At 39.5% G+C, this 17,979-nt stretch overlaps 1 protein-coding gene across 2 annotated transcripts in view; it reads left to right on the top strand.

Annotated features, from left to right (window-relative positions):
• LOC108166665 (uncharacterized) overlaps nt 1-17,979 on the top strand; it is a 36,885-nt gene that overhangs the window by 1,285 nt on the left and 17,621 nt on the right. The window contains exons 2-3 of one of the 2 annotated variants that reach the window (XM_081604922.1): nt 6,762-6,911; nt 13,916-14,073. In XM_081604922.1, the coding sequence (XP_081461048.1) occupies nt 13,938-14,073 (136 nt within the window). In that variant the 5' untranslated portion in view covers nt 6,762-6,911; nt 13,916-13,937. The remainder of the gene's footprint in view (nt 1-6,761; nt 6,912-13,915; nt 14,074-17,979) is intronic. The other variant, XM_017307278.2, reaches the window with a different exon arrangement.

The raw sequence follows: 17,979 nt of genomic DNA, 5'->3' as shown, positions 1-17,979 counted from the left end.
TTATAACATGCACTGCTCCAAGGTGAATTATGAGTTTCTTCAAAAGGGTAAATGTGTGACTCTTTAGATCAAACAATGTCCCAGCAGTTTCCTGATAAACTAAATAAAGTACTAGGAAGGCCAAAGTGGTGCCCAAAGTCGCTCCTGGAGAACAGGTGTTCTATCTGTGCACGGCATCCTGCATGTTTTAGTTCTCTACCTGGTTTAACCTCTCCGTCTCCAGGCCTGTTTTTGAGAAATACGGTTGAAAATAACATGCCCAAAATGAATTGAATGTATCTCAAGAACTACAGAGTTTATTTTAATTGTTTTGGTATCAAAATAAAGGCAAGACCCTAGAGAATATGTTACAGCTCTAAAAACCACCCTGCCTGTTACTGAGGAAAGTGAATTAATATGATACACAGCAGAAATTAAGAAAAAAAAATCTATTTCCGCCTAAAAAATAAACAGTTCAATATATGAAGATTCCTTTCAAAGCATGCAGATGGAATCCAAAACATGTAGTAAACAACAGTACACAATCAGACCTTTTACTGTGCCAAGTTTCATGAAAAAAAAGTTAATCATATGAGTTTTAGAGAGATACTACTTGATAAAAATCTAGGTGGACCTTCCAAATTAGCCATTTTGGCACAATTTGTGCTATTTGAACTTTCTCAGTTTCTTTCAGTAGGTTCTGTTTCAATCATTTATTCTTATCATAGAATAAATTATTACTTATCATAGATAAGTAATTATATCTAATAATTGTAAGAGCATGAAAAGAGAAAAAATAGACAAATTGTAATAGTCTGAAAATGGAACAGATTTACTTACAATAAAATTTCAAATATATTTGTATAACAATGAAAATGCAAATAGCAATGAAAACTGATTTGTCAAAATGATATGATCACAGAAAGAAACTGATATATCTCACAATTACATTACAATAATGCCACAGCAATATTTTTTTTTTTTTGTGGCTCTAGTGGTTTTTGTTTGACTATAAACATATGGAAAGTGGGGGAAAGAGGAGGAAGACATGCAGCAAAGGTCAACATGTTGACACGGCCATGTCGAGGACTAAAGCCTCCATATATTGGTTGCACACTCCATATCTCTGCCACTGAAACACCCTTGAAGTAACAAAAACAAACTCACTGGACAGCACAGTTATAAACAACAATTACTCATAACTTATTGCCTATTGACAAGAACATCATCTTCATTGACATATTTACATCATTTAGCATCATGCCACTCTTTGAAGCAGTTTCTTGTGGATGAAAGGCACAGAGGAACTTGGCACCTCCTGCAATTAATGGGTGTCTTCACACTTGTGATGAAGACACCCATGCATCCTTGCATCTCCTGCAGTACTTCCGGGTTTGAATGTCAGCACTTTCATAAAATTCTGGCATGCATGTCAGTGGTTGAGGTGGTGATGAAGATGGTGTTGAGCTCTCAGCAAACTCAATCATTTCTGCAGTAAGCTGCTCTTAGAACTTTGTGTGGTCGGCTGTACTTGTGGAGGCAGGATCCTTTCTCAGTTTCAAGAGCTCCTTGTAGAGGATGAAGCTGTTCACTGTTGCAATGTCTATAAAATGGTAGAAAAATTTTTTGTACCATTTTATAGACTTTTGCTGTACACTGTAATAACTGATTAACACATCGGACAAATCCACACCACCCATGTGTTTATTGTAATCAATGACGGAATCAGGAGCAGGTATGCTTTTAGTCTGCCACACACCGCCACTTTTTACCCTCCGCTGGATAGTTTTTCCACTGAAAGCTGTGTGGACTGTGGAGCACATGGTCACCTCGCGTGTGTCCATCTACTTCACAAAAAGTAGGTTACCTCTCCTCAGCCACCGTACATCTCCCCTCTCAGCCTTTTTGGGCAGGTCGCTATTGGTGGTTTGTGGAAAACCAACACGGTTTTTTCTTATTGTTCTGCAACAGCCGATGTTTTTAAGGAAAAGGTCTTATGTTCCCATTGCTACTTTAGTTTTTATTTTTTGTGCTCTGCTTTTGTCTGTCAACAAAATACAGTAAAAGCATAAATGTGAATCTTGTCCAGTCACTTGCCATTGATCTCCCATAATTACAGTGTACAATACTTGTCATCAAAACTATAGCCATAATTTAGAATAGCATATCCCTGTAGACTACACTGTTATATAGGCAACACAACTAATCAATTTGACTAATCAATTCTTATCTGAACACAGTGAGACAATAACTTGCATTTTGAGACATTTGTTTGTTCATTTTTACAGCTATTCAATTTTGAGAGATTAACTAACAACTTTGGGAAAGACAAAGCCTTTTTAGGGCTGTGTCTTTCTGTTGTTTTTAGAAATAAACTTACTGTTTTGCAAATGTCAAAAATGATCTGAGAAATGCACCAAAGCAACTGAGAAAAATGTAAGAGATGAAAAGAGAAACCCTTTTCATGTTTCAGGTTTCAAGTGGTTTCCAGACATCTATTTTTACTTAAACCACTTTGTTTGATTCATTAAAATCTTGTATTTGTATTATATTATCGAGAAGGTAAAAGCAAAATATGTCAAGAAATATATTTTACTATGTAATTAATTTTAACATAATTTTATTGAAACAAAAAAGCAATAGTAAACGATAACAGACACTTAATTCATGAAAATAGTTCATCGTATATACTAGTGCTTCTCAACCTTTTTTGGCCCAGCGCCCCCTAGCCTATATCCAGGTCCCTCACCGCCCTCCACCAAAGAATTTGCAGGCTACTTTGCACTGTGCCATGTTTGACCGCCTCTTTAGAGGAACACATGTCTCTTGTGTTCCTCTAAAGATCTTGAAAAAATGAGAATGTCGTCAAGATAAACAAAGACAAACTGATTAAGATGGTCAATGATGTCCTCAGGGACTAACGATTGGAACACTGCTGGTGCATTCATGAGGCCAAAGGGCATAACTAAATACTCAAAATGTCAAGTGGTGTCCTGAACGCTGTTTTCCACTTGTCTCCCTCCCTCATTCTGATCAAGTGGTAAGCATTACGGAGGTCGAGTTTGGTAAAAATGGTGGCTCCCTGAACGAGTTCAAAAGCTGAGGCAAGTAATGGCAGTGGGTATTTATTCTTTACGGTGATTTGGTTTAAGGCTCTGTAGTCAATACATGGTCTGACTGTTCCATCCTTCTTACCAACAAAGAAAAAACCGGCTCCCACAGGTGAGGTTGATGAACGAATGATGCCAGCAGCAAGGGACTCACTGATGTATTTCTCCATGCTCTCCCTCTCTGGTTTGGATATGCTGTACAAACGGCTGGTGGGTAGTGGTGCTCCTGGAAGTAGGTCAATGGTATAATCGTATGGACGGTGAGGAGGAAGAGAGAGAGCTTTAGACTTACTGAAAACCATGCGAAGGTCATGGTATTCAGACGGAACACTGGTCAGGTCAGCAGGAGAGGGTTCATCTGCAGGATGAGAAACAACTGAAGGGAGAGCAGAGTGAAGACACGATGATAAACAGTATGTTTATCTACCCGGCCACTCCTCCAATTAAGGTGTGGATTATGGCTGAGAAGCCATTAATAGCCTCGAACCACTGGGGACTGAGGTGAAGGGAATACAAAAAAGGTTATTGCCTCACGATGATTTCCTGAAACTAAAAGCTCAATGGGCACAGTGCGATGAGTAATGACAGGTAAGGCTTTACCATTAAGTGCAGAAACCAAGACTGGGACTCGAAGAGGAATGGTGGGTATCTGGAGTTGATTAACAAGGTTACTGTCGATAAGGTTTTGTTCACAACCAGAATCTATTAAAACAAATGTCTGAAAGGACTGATTACTAGTAATCAGGGAACATGGTAGAGTTAAACGGGAAGCCTTCTTTGAGTTGCCCACCACTTCTCCCGTAGCTAATGATGGGCTTTGTCTTTTGGCAGGTTCTTACAGTTAGCAATGTAGTGCCCTGTTTGACCACAGTAAGGCAGGCACCTGACCTCATGCGTCGCTGCCGTTCTTCGGGAGTTAGTCTGGTTCTTCCTATTTGCATAGGTTCCTCAGGGGTTGGATCTTGATTTGTGGGGGTAACGTTAAATTCCACTCTGTTTGGGCAAATATTCAGTTCTCTCTTGGATCGGGTTCTGTCTCTGACCCTATTGTCGATCTTAATAGCCATTGAGATTAGATCCTCTAATGAGGCTGGTTCATCTCGGTAAGCTACTTCATCTTTTATGTTCTCGTTCAGAGCTTGTAGAAAAGCTCCCTTCAATGCCTCTGTGTTCCAACCAGAAGAGGCTGCCAGGGTTCTAAAGTCAATAGCAAAATCCGCTACCGCTTGACGACCCTGCTTTAAATTCCACAGCTTGCGGGTAATATCAGAACGTGATTCAGTATACCTAAATGTCTGTTTAAATGCGGACACAAACGAGTCATAAGTCCCCTGAAAAAAGACTTGCTGTTCAAACTTAGCCTCCGCCCATCTTAGCGCTCTTCCCCTTAACAAGCCAATAACATACGAGATCTTTGCAGCATCTGTCTGAAAGCTTTGGGGCGAAAAAGAAAAAACTAAAGAGCATTGTAATAAAAATCCCCCACATTTACCTATCTCACCCGAATAGGGCTCAGGTGTGGGTGGGGAGACCTCTCTGAGACGAACGGACACTGGAGGTGTTTGTGCAGGGCTGGCGGAAGCGCTGGCTTGGGAAGGGAGTGGGTCTGCGGCAGGAGGTTGCCCCAAAGCAGGAGGTGGGCCAGCAGAAACTAGCTTTTGGTGAAGCTCTTTCAACATTCCAGCAAATTGATTTAAACGCTGGTTAGTAATAGTTTGTTGATCGTATAAAGAGTGGAGCATAGAGTCATGACGGACCAGTACAGCATGATCTTGATTGGGGTCAGGAGTTGATTCTGCTGGGTCAAGTTGGCTGGATGATTCTGCCATGTTTGGCTTTAACCTTCTGACCCACATGCAAAATCAACAAGTCTGAATAAAGGTAAGGGTTTTATTTCCTTGCAAAAACAGACAAACAATTCTCCTTGATCCTTCCAGGAGCGGTTGAGTAGTGCAATCGGAGGTGCCTGGAATGAGAGCAAGGTTACTGGTGGCCCAAAATGAGGTGATCGGCGATACAATATGGAAACGCTTACTTTAGAATGGTTCTGGTTGAAGGGTGGGGGAATGTGCCCAAGGTCCAGTGTGGAGAATGGTTCCTGAGAGGAGCGTGAGGATGGTGATGACTGGGAGCCAGAGAATTGATGGAGTGGTGTGGAGGGAGCAGCGGGCAGGCAGACTTGCAGGTGAGATCCACAAGAGGAGAAAACAATGGAACTGATCCAGTTGGAAAATCCAGAAACTGATCGGTGCACGTTAATCATCCAGCACTGAGTGAAGGTTCTGCTGCTCCTTTATCCCCAACACTGATGGGGCTGATGAGATATACGCGTGTAAGCTGCCCAGGTTTCTTCACCAAGATCTTCGCTGGAAAAGATGCATCACTCACACTCAACACACACACAGGAACCCTGACCATTATTTTATCATTAATATTGCTATCACTATTGTAGATGTTTTGATTTTTATGCTTGTTTCTGTATTTATCGTCAAAAATAGTTCATATAATATAATATAAAAATAATACAGGCGTCTACGAAAAATGCAGTGAACATTCAAGTTAAAACTGGTAGGCCTAACAGCAGCCAATCAGAGTGGAAAAAAATATTCTTATTTTTTTCCACTTATTCTGATTTAACAAACATTTTCTAGTTGTAAAATGTTGCACAAAATGACCAGATAAAAGATGTTCAACATGCCAGTTTAAACTTTGAACTATTTGCAAAACGACTGAGCTGCAACATTAAAACATGGATAGAACTGTAACTACATTAATCATAACTCTTCTTCTCTTCAGTGTTTCTGTGAGTTTCTGGTGGTGCAGCTCTGTGCTGCCTTCAGGAGAATGGGACATCAGAGTATTATCCATAAAACTTCATCCTCATGGCATTTATTGGTCAAACCAGAGCTTTCAGTGGAAAAACAAAAGTTCCAGGTCCTTTGAAAGCCATACAAATATGAGACAGAAACATGGATTATATCTTTATATAGACCTGTCTATTGATTTATAGATTAATAGTTTTACTGGACAGAAATGACAAAGAACAAATCTGGTTCTTAATCAAATCCTAATGAGTCAAATTGAAAGTGTCATGGAGTCATCAGCCTCATGACATTAACACTGACATGAAAAATAATATTGAAGAAATAAATATATCAGATTCAATTTTAAAACACAAATAAGTGAAAAGTTATTTACTGTTATGGTCTTTAAGATATATTTATTCTCAGTGCTAGAAATGGTCTCAACAAACCCATGACATTTCAACAATATTATTTTACCTTTAATCTGGAAATAGTGTCTGTTTATTCTTGCCATACAGTCTCTGTATTAATTATTGCTCGAAAGGTCTTGCCATACCAGTTTATTCCTCTGTATTTACTTTAGTTTCTTAGTTTATTCTTGCATTTTGTTCTTCATTCATTTCCATTTAGTTTCATTTGATTAGTATTTAAACTCCTTTAAGAAATCATCAAAAGTGCAACCATAATTTGCTGAGGACGAGTATTTGGCTTCCACCCACTCCAATGCTTTACCAGACAGATGTGATAGGATAAAAGAAATATTTCTTCCATCCTGAGAGAAGCTCTAAGGAGAGTGATTGAAAATTATGGTGCATTGAAACAGGAAGCCTTTGAACTTACTTGCTTCACCTGAGAATCTCTCCGGCAGGGACGGGCGGAAATCAGAAACTGTGGAGTGGAGTATATTCTCTGACCAAGGAGGTGGACTCGGATCCGAGGCGGGAGCTGGAGCTGGTGCGGCAGCAGAAGCCTGTGAACTGGATCTTTGCAAAAAGCCTGCAATCTCTTGCAGAGTGAGGTTCGTTTCGGCTTGGCGTTTACTTAGCTCTTGTAAGGCGGCGTCATGGTTTTGAATGAGGACATGCTGCTGCTCCAGGGCTCTCCGGAGTGAATCTGCGGGGCTAGACTGCTGGCCAGAGTGTCTGTCATGTTCGTGTCAAGTTTCCTAACCCACATGCAGAAACACTCCAGAGACGAGGAATACAATGGTGTGATTTATTTACAGTGAATACAAACAAATGGAAGTCAAGGTTCGTCTGGCGGGTCTCAGGGCAACTAGGGGAGGACAGGGATGATTAGTCCAGATCCAGGGAATTTACTGTTTGGGTGGAGGTTGGTGACTATACCTGCTTGGGGAGGGTTTTGGGCCTGGGGAGGGTCTTGAGAATCTAGAGGTTGATCAAGTTGCGGGTTGAGGGCTGAGGTCAGTGGCGGCGGCAGAGGACGGACAGGTAGTCTCTAGACGGTGAGGGTTCCGTCTCCAGGACTGATGGTTGACCCGATAATCCAGGACCAGGGTAGCTGTGAATGCAGAGACAAGAAGGGTCAGAATCAGGGAACAGATCGAGGCAGAAGTAGCTCAAGGTAAGCCTGTACCGTTACTGGCTAACACTCTGGCAGAGAAGTGTCCGTATCCTCCTCCACTTATACGCCTCCAAATGGTATATGGAGAACAGGTGTGCAGGCCCCGGCCCACGCCCTCAGGAAGAAGGTCACAGGTTCCCTCTAGTGGAAAAAAGGCTGACAAACCTCCGGATCCCAACAGAAATAAGTATATATGAAGTTATCACAAGTAAACTCAGGAAGGTCTGGTGCATTTATTTTTCATGCTTTTATTTCTAAGTATGTTAGTTTCAGTTCTCCGTAAATATGGGCCAGATATTCTAAACACAACATTTATTTGGGACAGTCACTGTATTTGGTCTGTTTTAACAAATAAACCACATGAAAAAATCAAAATCATTGCAAATAAAGTGGAGTGGTTTTGAATTTGGATGTGATGGTAAAATAAATATCCGTCAGGCCAAGTGGGTTAAATCTACAGCCAATTTCACATCTCAATATTGATAAAAACATGTTGTGTGAATCAAGCTGGTCAGAATCACTAAACACAAAATAATGAGCTCATTATTTAATGTCTTACTCAGTTAACTATCCCACTTAGTGTTATATTCAGGGTCAGTGAGATTGTACAATTTTTATTTTTACAGAAATGTTTGAAAGATGGCCAAAAAAAAAAAAAACGGGATTTTTTTTTTTTTCCAGCAAAGCTATACTACTTGGAAATGGGTTCTGTGCGACATGTGACAGTCACGCCGGTCAGTGCATTAAGTCAAAAACAGTTGACTTAATGCAGTGACTGCAGTAAACAATATATTGTAAATATAATTTCCCAACGTAGATGTCTTCAGACACACCAACCATCCTTAGATGATACTGGACCGGCTCATGATGGGACAGAAAGACTCTGTTCCCTGAGTTCAGGTCCAGAATCTGCTTTCTGTTCCGGAGCCCCGCTCACTATCCACCGGCTTCCTGAGCTAATAACACGGTGCACATTATCTGTGGAGGCATTTGAAGGACCGGATTTATGGTAAATCATCACCAATTTAACCCGGAGTACACATGCTAACACGAAGTTAGCTAAAGTCAACTGTCTTACAGCAAAAGAAAAGGGCCACCTACCATCTTTGTGAAGCTTCAAATGCCGGACAAAGTTGGATGTTGTGGCATCTCCATCCGATATTCTCTTCTTGCATGTTTTACAAGTTGCAGTTCGTTTTTTATTCGAAAGTTCATAACCTACGTAGCCAAAAGAAATTACTCGCGGAAGCATATTCGAGCGGTTATTTCGTCTTTCGTTCCCTGAGCTCTGCAGCGTCGCCGCGTTTTTTTAAATGTCCAAATCCTGTTAATTTGATTATACATACATACATACATACATACATACATACATACATACATACATACATACATACATACATACATACATACATACATACATACATACATACATACATACATACATACATACATACATACATACATACATAAGGAGAGAGGAAAAACAGAGGGACGGTCTGCGCATATTGATATGGAATGAGTGAAATTAATTAATGACGCCACTTTATAAATAATGTGTTTTAAATTTTAAGACTTTGAGTAAAAAATATCAAGTCTTTTCAAGTAAACAGCTTCATGTCGAGTCAAGTCCCAAGTCAATGGCATGAAAGTCAAAGTCAAGTCCGAGTCTTTGAGCATTTTTTCAAGTCAAGTCTCAAGTCGTGATTTTAACGACTCGAGTCCAAGTCATGTGACTCGAGTCCCCACCTCTGCATGGAGTCATTCTAAAGATAACCATTTATCCTTGGCAAGATTGGATTGTATATATGCTTTTAAACATCATTTGAATATATTTAAAAATTGTCAAATAATTCCTGTTGGTTTTTCTGATCACTGTCTGGTCTATTGCTCTGTGTTTATTAAAAATGTCCGTATACAGAGTGTCTATTGGCATTTTAATACAGCTCTTTTGAATGATACAGCTTTCAGAAAAGCTTTTGAGTATTTTTGGATCCGTCATAAACAATCGAAGTCAGTTTTTTCTTGTGTCCAACAGTGGTGGGATTATGGTAAATGTCAAATAAAGCAGTTGTGTCAGCAGTTCACTCGCAATTTCACTAGAGACATAACCAGATCTATGAGGGACTTGGAGAGTCAGATAGTAGAGCTGCAGGGTTTGGCAGCGTCTACAGGAAATTGAGGGTTTTTAACTTCCCTCAAAGATAAAAGGCCGTTCTGGCCAACCTGTTGGGCACAGCAACCAAAGGAGCCTTGGTCAGATCACGTTTCCTGAGTGTATCGGAGATGGATGCCCCGTCTCACTTTTTCTTTGGATTAGAAAAAAAGAATGGACAAAGGAAGATTGCTCACTCCCTAAAGACTGACTGTGGTTCTACTATCTCAGAGTCTTCTGAGATCAGGAAGTTTGCTGTCAGCTTCTATAAAGACCTTTTTAAGAGTGAATATTTGGAGACTCCGGATGTGAGCGATGGTTTCTACGAAGGACTTCCTCAGGTGGATGCTGAAGCCAATCATAAACTGGAGGCTCAGCTAACGCTGCAGGAACTGTATACTGCTTTGATGAGCCTAAAGAGTGGTAGATCCCCTGGCATGGACGGTCTTCTTGTTGATTTCTACAAGTCCTTCTGGTCTGTGATTGTTGGAGACTTGTTGGAGGTGATCACAGATAGCCTGCAGAGAGGTTGGCTGCCTCTGAGCTGCAGACGGGCAGTCGTTACTCTGCTTCCAAAGAAAGGAGACCTACAGGATCTAAGGAACTGGCGACCAGTGTCTTTGCTCTGCATGGATTACAAGATCTTTTCCAAAGTCCTGGCCACCAGACTTAGAGAAGTGATGTCTTCAGTCATTCACGGGGACCAGACGTACTGTGTGCCTGGCAGGCTGATAAGTGATAATATCACTTTAATCAGAGATGTTTTGGAAATCTCCAACTCATTGGGCTTAGATATTGGTTTGATTTCTATAGATCAAGAAAAAGCTTTTGACCGGGTTGAACACCAATATTTGTGGCAAACTTTGACTGCTTTTGGTTTCAGCTCTGGTTTCATAGCTATGATCCAGGTTTTGTATCGCGACATTGCAAGTGTACTTAAAATAAATGGCTCCATTAAGCGCTCCATTTAATGTTTTAAGAGGAGTGAGGCAAGGCTGTTCTTTGTCAGGGATGCTTTATTCCTTGGCATTTGAACCTTTGCTTCATAAGCCGAGGAGAGATTTGTGTGGTGTTTCTATTCCTGGGTGTAATGTCTCTCTAAAGTTGTCAGCTTATGCTGATGATCTGATAGTTTTTGTAAACAAGCAGGAAGATATTGATGTTTTAGTCAACACTGTTTTTCTTTTTGGCTGCATTTCTTCTGCTAAAATAAACTGGAGAAAGAGTGAGGCTATAACTGTTGGATATCGGCTGGGGGATCAACTCAGTCTGCCTGGAGACCTAGTGTGGAGAAAAGGTGGGCTCAAGTATTTAGGCGTCCTTTTAGGTAAAGAAACTTTTGTGCAAAAAAATTGGGAAAATGTTTTAGATACTGTTAAGGGTCGACTTTTGAAATGGAAGTGGATTTTACCTAAAATGTCATATAGAGGACGAGTTCTTGTTATTAATAATTTAGTTTCTTCCGCACTGTGGCACCGGCTGATGTGTGTTGATCCTCCAGATTCTCTTTTATCAAATGTTTAAAGGGTTCTGGTGGACTTTTTTTGGGTTCATTGGATTCCTCAAAGTATTCTCTTTTTGCCGAGAGAGGAAGGTGGACAAGGCCTGGTCCATCTGGCCAGCAGAGGTGCTGCTTTTCGTTTTCAGTTCATTCAGAGACTGCTCACAGGACCTACAGACCTGGTGTGGAGAAGAATATTGTGCTGCATTCTTCAAAGATTTGGTGGCATGTGTCTGGATTTGCCTCTCTTTCTGATGGACTCCAGCAAACTGAACTCTTCTCTTCTTCCAAGTTTTTATAAGAGTGTTTTCTCTGTGTGGACTTTGCTGAGGAAGGAGAGGCAGCAACAGGCTGAGTCTCTGTACTGGCTGCTCCAGGAACCGGTTCTGTTTGGGAGTTTGTTGGATTGCCCTGTGTGGGGAACCACAACCTGGTCCAGACTGCTCCACACTGCAAAAGTGTTTTGCCTTGGGAGGGTGGTAGAGATGACTGGACCTCGACTAGACGATCCTGTGGAACTCGCTGCTTGTTTGAGGAAAAAATCTGTTAGAGTTGTTGGTCAGCTTTTGAGCTACTGGAAACACAAGTTGAGTGAACATCAATGTTCCTTTTTGACTGACTATTATGAAGAAACTGTGCTACCAAATCACCTGGACCCGTTTCCATCCATCAGACTGTTTCCTGGGATCAAGAACTGCTCTGGTCCTTTACTGGATTCGGGGGACAGTAAAGGAATCTCCCTAGAAGGAGCTTCTGGGAAAATGATATATAGACTGATTGTAAAAACTCTCAATTTAAACAAACTGAATGGACGCAGTGACACAGTATGGAGAACTCATCTCTCTGTAACACCTGAAATCAAGCCTGAATGGAAATGGTTGTATAAGCCTCCACTACTGAAAAAACATGCAGATTTACAGTGGAGAATCCTTCATGGTATTGTAGCTGTTAACTCATTTGTTTCTGTTATTAATCCTGCTGTAGGAGAAAAATGTCCATTTTGTGAACAGAGAGAAACAGTGTTTCACTGTTTTTCTGACTGTATTTGTCTGTCACCTCTTTTTGTGCTTTTGAGAACTATTTTTAACAGATATGGTGAAGTTTTCACTAAACAGGGTTTCATTTGTGGTGTTAAATTCACACGCCAAAGAAAGCAAAAATGTGAGCTGATGAACTTTTTGTTAGGACAGGCTAAAATGACCATGTACATAAGCAGAAAGAGGAAGGTAGAAGAAGAGTTGAATATTGACGTGGTTTCTTTATTTGTTAACCTGGTGAAATCTAGGTTATTGCTTGAATTTAATTTTTATAAATCAGTGTCAGATTTAGATACGTTTTGTCACACTTAGAGTTATGGAGAAGTAATTTGTAGTGTGGTAGAAGGAGAAATTATTTTTGGAAGGGTGTTAATGTAATGTATTGTGTGGAGTATGTTTAGTTTTTTTCTGTTCTTTTTTTTACTGTTATATAGTTTGTGATAATGTGTCGATTATTTATTGAGAAATAAATGAGCTATTAAAATCTCTCTCTCTCTCTCCCTGTCTCTCTCTCTCTCTTTCATCCTCTGAGCTCAGGTCCTCTACCAAGGCCTGGGAGCTTGAGGGTTCCTCCAGTATCTTGGCTGTGCCTAGAACTGCACATTTCTAGGCACAGCCAAAATACTGCGCAGAACCCTCAAGCTTCCAGGCCTCTGGTATATATATGGACCCACATTGAAAAAAGTTGGAATTAATTAAGCAATTAGGTACAAGCCTTCTATTGGGCGATATACTGCAGGGCGATTATGTTGGCAACAAGTTATTTAACCCCAACTGGTGCAATGTGTTTTTTCTAACTTCTTAAACAACCATATCAAAAAACACAAAGACACATGTCAAATCATTGGCATGCATCAAGCAGGGCAAACATTTAAGGAGATGGCAGAAACTACTAAATTTGGGTTAAGAATTGTTCAACGCATTATTAAAAACTAGAAGCATAGACAGCAATATACAAAAGGTCATGTGGTCTGATGAGTCCAGATTTACCCAACGTTCCAGAGTGGCGAAATCTAGTGTGTAATCTACAAGCCTGTAGAGGAAAATAAAGATCAGCGACAGAATGTGCTCAAAGAATGAGGTCAGCTAGCTACCTGAATATACTGAATGATCAGGTTTTTCGTTTCTAACTTCTTTTTTCTTCCCTGATGAAATGGGCATATTCCAAGATGACAATGCCAGAATTTATCTGGCTGGAATTGTGAAAGAGTGGTTCAAGGAGTATGAGGCATCATTTTCATGGATTGGCCACCACAGAGTCCAGATCTCTAGCCCATTAATAATCTTTGAGATGTCCTGGAGAAGGCTTTATCATCATCAATACAAGATCTTACTGAAAAGTTAATGCACCACTGGATGGAAATATGTCTTGTGACATTGCCGAAGCTTATTGAAACAATGCCACAGCAAATGTATGCCGTAATTAAAACTAAAGGCGGTCCAAGGAAATATTACTGTTACCAATTTATTTGGTGGTGACTTTTTTTTCTCTAGTTACTGTACATATATTACATATACATATAATTGTGTAATCCTTCAGAGGATCCCAAAATGTACAGTTTTAGACAGCAGAACCCCAATGTTTTATTAACAAGCAGATCCCTGCAGAATATGTTGGCGCCATGCAGCAGTGACAGCTTTCTGACAAACTAACAACCACTGAATGGCTTGAAATGATGCTAAAACACACCAGAAAAATAATGACAGGATGTTTAACATTGCTTTGTTTTGTTTACCCGCTGTCTCAGAGGTTAACTGGATAATTTGCTGATGGAACCACCTTCATATGAGGAAGCCAACAGCCATCGTTCCATTCAGTCTTCAGGACAACATAACCACTCCTCTCCTCCAGCCTATACTTCCGCCCAGTCCCCATCTACACCTCCTCCAACATATGGAGAGGCTGGTAAGATGTCTACCTCCCCGTTCTTTAAACATTATCTACATTCCAGAGCTGGAATGAATGAATGAATGAATGAATGAATGAATGAATGAATGAATGAATGAATGAGAACATCAAAACAACTAAAAATAAAATAATCATCCACTGCCATATAAACTAAGTCACCAGTGATTCCACAAACTAGAGAAGAACCTCACTGAGCTTTGAACAGAATTAGTCAGAGTATGAATGATGCTGTTTACAGAGTCTGTTAACCTACACATACATAATGTACATAATGTTTCGAAACACAGCAGCACATTCGGTACATTAGCAAATCTGACTGCCACTACTCCATCTCGGCACGCTTAGCAGCATCCTCATGCCATCATTGTAAGCGACCTGGAGTTTATGTACAATACTTTTTTTCCTGTAATGCCGCCACAGGTGGGCAGCATACATTGTAGTACAATATGTTTTAAGGTGTTGACACATCATGGTTGTGACAAACAACTTAGGAATAAAAAGAAGAAAAAACTAAAGAATAACGAGAGCTAACTCGCACTCTTAGCAAAGGAAGAGAAAGGAAGTGGTCATGGGGTCCTCAGAAGTTCTGGTGCCCCCCAATAATGCCTTATTTTTTTACATTCTTATCATGTCTGACGGTGTTGACAAAAACTAAGGACAAATTTCAATGGAGTTGGAAAATATATAAAAATAATTTTTAATTCAATTTATTGATACCTTTATAATTATTTATATGACTACTTATACTTAATTGTCATAATATATAATTTTAGTATTTCTTTAATTATTTTAAACTATTATAATGTATTGAGTTCTGCTCCTGGACAAGGGCTTTTACAGGCATCATCCACCGACTACAATGTTTAAAATAAAAAAATATTCAGCAAATACCTGGAAAATATACATTGTTGTGACCCAAGTTAGTTTAGTCAGATATTTGAAAAAATAATATTTTGTGTATATTTTATTCAAATGTGCTTTATCCATTGGACCTGTTTTGTCCCTATTCTCAAGAATCACTCACATATATGGTCATTCTTATCAAAGTGTCTTGAATAGGAATCAAATAAACATAAACATGTATTTTTTATCATATTTTACATTTCATATTTCAAATTGCACTTAACATGCCCACTTCAAAAATACATCTGAATAGTACCACAACACTGTGGTCTTAAATTTAAAGAAGTTGTAGAAAACTTCAAAGTGTTTTACAAACTAATCCACAAGCATTCTTATAGCCGGAATACAGAAAATAATTCTTATTCTGAAAGAAGCAATAATATTTGGGAAACATTTAACTTCATATTCACTGTTACAATATGAAGAGTTGCATGTACAAAATGTCAATATCTGTATATTTTACCCACCTGGTGTGAAACCTGTGCATGTTTGGATAAAAACAGCTGATTTCCTGGTAGAAATTGAAGAAAGACAAAGCTCTTCCTCCACAGCTCTCAGTCTCTCTGGTTTTAGTTTTTATAGTAACCAGACTAGAGAAGCTCATTTCACACAGATATGTTGTGAGAAATGGACTCATGTTCTTTCAACTACTGCTGAGCTTCACTGTCTTTTCCATCACTGTCATCAGTCTTGCTAGATACGATGCTCTCACCGCTACCTGTAACATTCGTGCATCACTAATTCTCTTGTTTTAATATACAATGCTCTGTACCTACTGCCATCTAGTGGTAAGAAAATTACATGATTACGCTGCTACTACTTCAGCAGACACTCAAAGACGGCATTATTTGCAGATAATTCATTTTCAAAAACTTTTTAAAACCAATAATCGTATTTTTTTAACTATAGGGCACACCATGTTCTATAGTTTAAGAAAAAAAAATTAATAAAAAAAACTGGGAGCTGCTCTCGGTTTTCCATTAGGACCCAGCAGAGTGCTGCGTCCTAATAAATCTGCTGGACGCAGCACTCCGTCTCCAAAGCCGAACCATGGTTTCGTTCACATCGAGCTTACCTGCAGCGGCTCTATTTCCCTCCTGTAGTGCCAGATCGACAACCCTCAACTTAAAAGCTGCATGATATGAGTTTGAAAACATTTCTCCGTCGTGCCTGCTGCTAGCATGTGGTTGTTCTAAATTAGCGGTTCTCAACAAGGGTGGCACCGCCCCCCGGGGGGCGTTCAGAGGACGGCAGGGGGCGCTGGCGGACATTTTTACAAAAGGGGGGCGCTGGGATGCCTTTGGGGGGCATTTAGTTGAAGGTAAAGTTTACACCTTAAATCTACAACAATGCCAGTTTAGACTTTGAGCAACTTGGTAAAACTGTATTGTGTAAGATTAAATCATGCTTGGCAGCTCTTCTACTATTCAGTGTTTGTTAGCTTCTGTTAGCTTCTTGGCGCAGCTCCAATCTCCTGCTACTGGTAGCTAAAATCACGATACCCTTACTGTGTAACCCTCTGAAAAATGAACCCATTTAAATAAAGAAATCCCTCCATGAGTGATACCACAATAGAGAGCGTTCATTTTATAGCGTTAACACCGGTGCTGTAAGTGGTCCGATATGAAACGGGGGTGATAGAACAACACAGCACTTTTAAATTTCAATAATCAGAATTAAAAGGTTTATGTCAGTCTGCCTTTTCCCCATCGATACGCTTCCCGACCGCCCTGCACCTTAGGGGCTTAAAAAAAAAAAGATGCGCGCAAAACTCTGAAACAGGAGAAGCGGAACATAAAACGGAGCAATGAACTAGAAGTGAATTATGGCATAAAAACAGAGAATCTGATGCTGAACAGTGAAAAAATCAACACATGATGAGAAAAACATGACAATTAGGCGGCGCAGCAGGTGATGAGTGAAGATTATTTGTCTTATATTATTCGTCTTATAATGGATAAATGATAAAATAAATCTAGCAAGAGGAAACTAAAGTGGGCATAGAAATAAACCAAGAGAGGATAATAATAATCAAATGAAACTAAATGGAAATGAATGAAGAACAAAATGCAAGAATAAATTAAGAAACTAAAGTAAATACAGAGGAATTAACTGGTATGGCAAGACCTTTCGAGCAATAATTAACACAGAAGACTGTATTGATAGGTATTTTCCTAGAACCTACATAAAAGAACCACAGACAACGTATATGAATTTTATGACAAACTTTGCAAAGGAGAAGACTCTATCAATTGCTCCTCCGAGCTGTTCATAGAGCGTTCTGAAAATCTTTGGGTAAAGCTTGTCTTTTATTTTCAAACTTCAAAGATGGAGGATAGGCAAGATAGACAGCAGAGAAAAAACAGCAAAGGTCGTAAAACATTTTACCTAAACACAGCAAAGGTCGTAAAACAATTTACCTAAACAACTAGCAACCCAGTTCCAGATGCGATATCTGATTTACGGCCTGAGCCCGGTTCAAATCTTGGTCAAACTGTTTCACCTGAAGATGAACAGGCAGCTGTGACCCCCAGGTCAGTTAATACACACACTAAAGAAGAGAACATTTTAATCTGCTCTAACATTAGACTGAATATGAACTAAAGTAACAACAAAATGATAATACCAAAAAATCTCTAACAGTATGGCAAGAATAAACAGACACTATTTCCAGATAAAAAGTAAAATAATATTGTTGAAATGTCATGGGTTTAAGACCATATCTAGTACTGAGAATAAATAAATCTTACATACCATAACAGTAAAGAACTGATCACTTATTTATGTTTTTAATTAGATTTGATATATTTATTTCTTCAATATTATTTTTCATGTCAGTGTTAATGTTATGAGGCTGATGACTCCATGACACTTTCAATTTGACTCATTAGGATTTGATTAAGAACCAGATTTGTTCTTTGTCATTTCTGTCCAGTAAAACTATTAATCTATAAATCAATAGACAGGTCTATATAAAGATATAATCCATGTTTCTGTCTC

This window comes from Poecilia reticulata, chromosome 1 (genome assembly GCF_904066995.2).
Source record: "Poecilia reticulata chromosome 1, P_reticulata-male-v2, whole genome shotgun sequence".
In the NCBI taxonomy this organism is placed as follows: Eukaryota; Metazoa; Chordata; class Actinopteri; order Cyprinodontiformes; family Poeciliidae; genus Poecilia; species Poecilia reticulata.
Note: the sequence above shows the minus strand (reverse complement) of the source record. Positions and strands in the feature narration are given on the sequence as shown.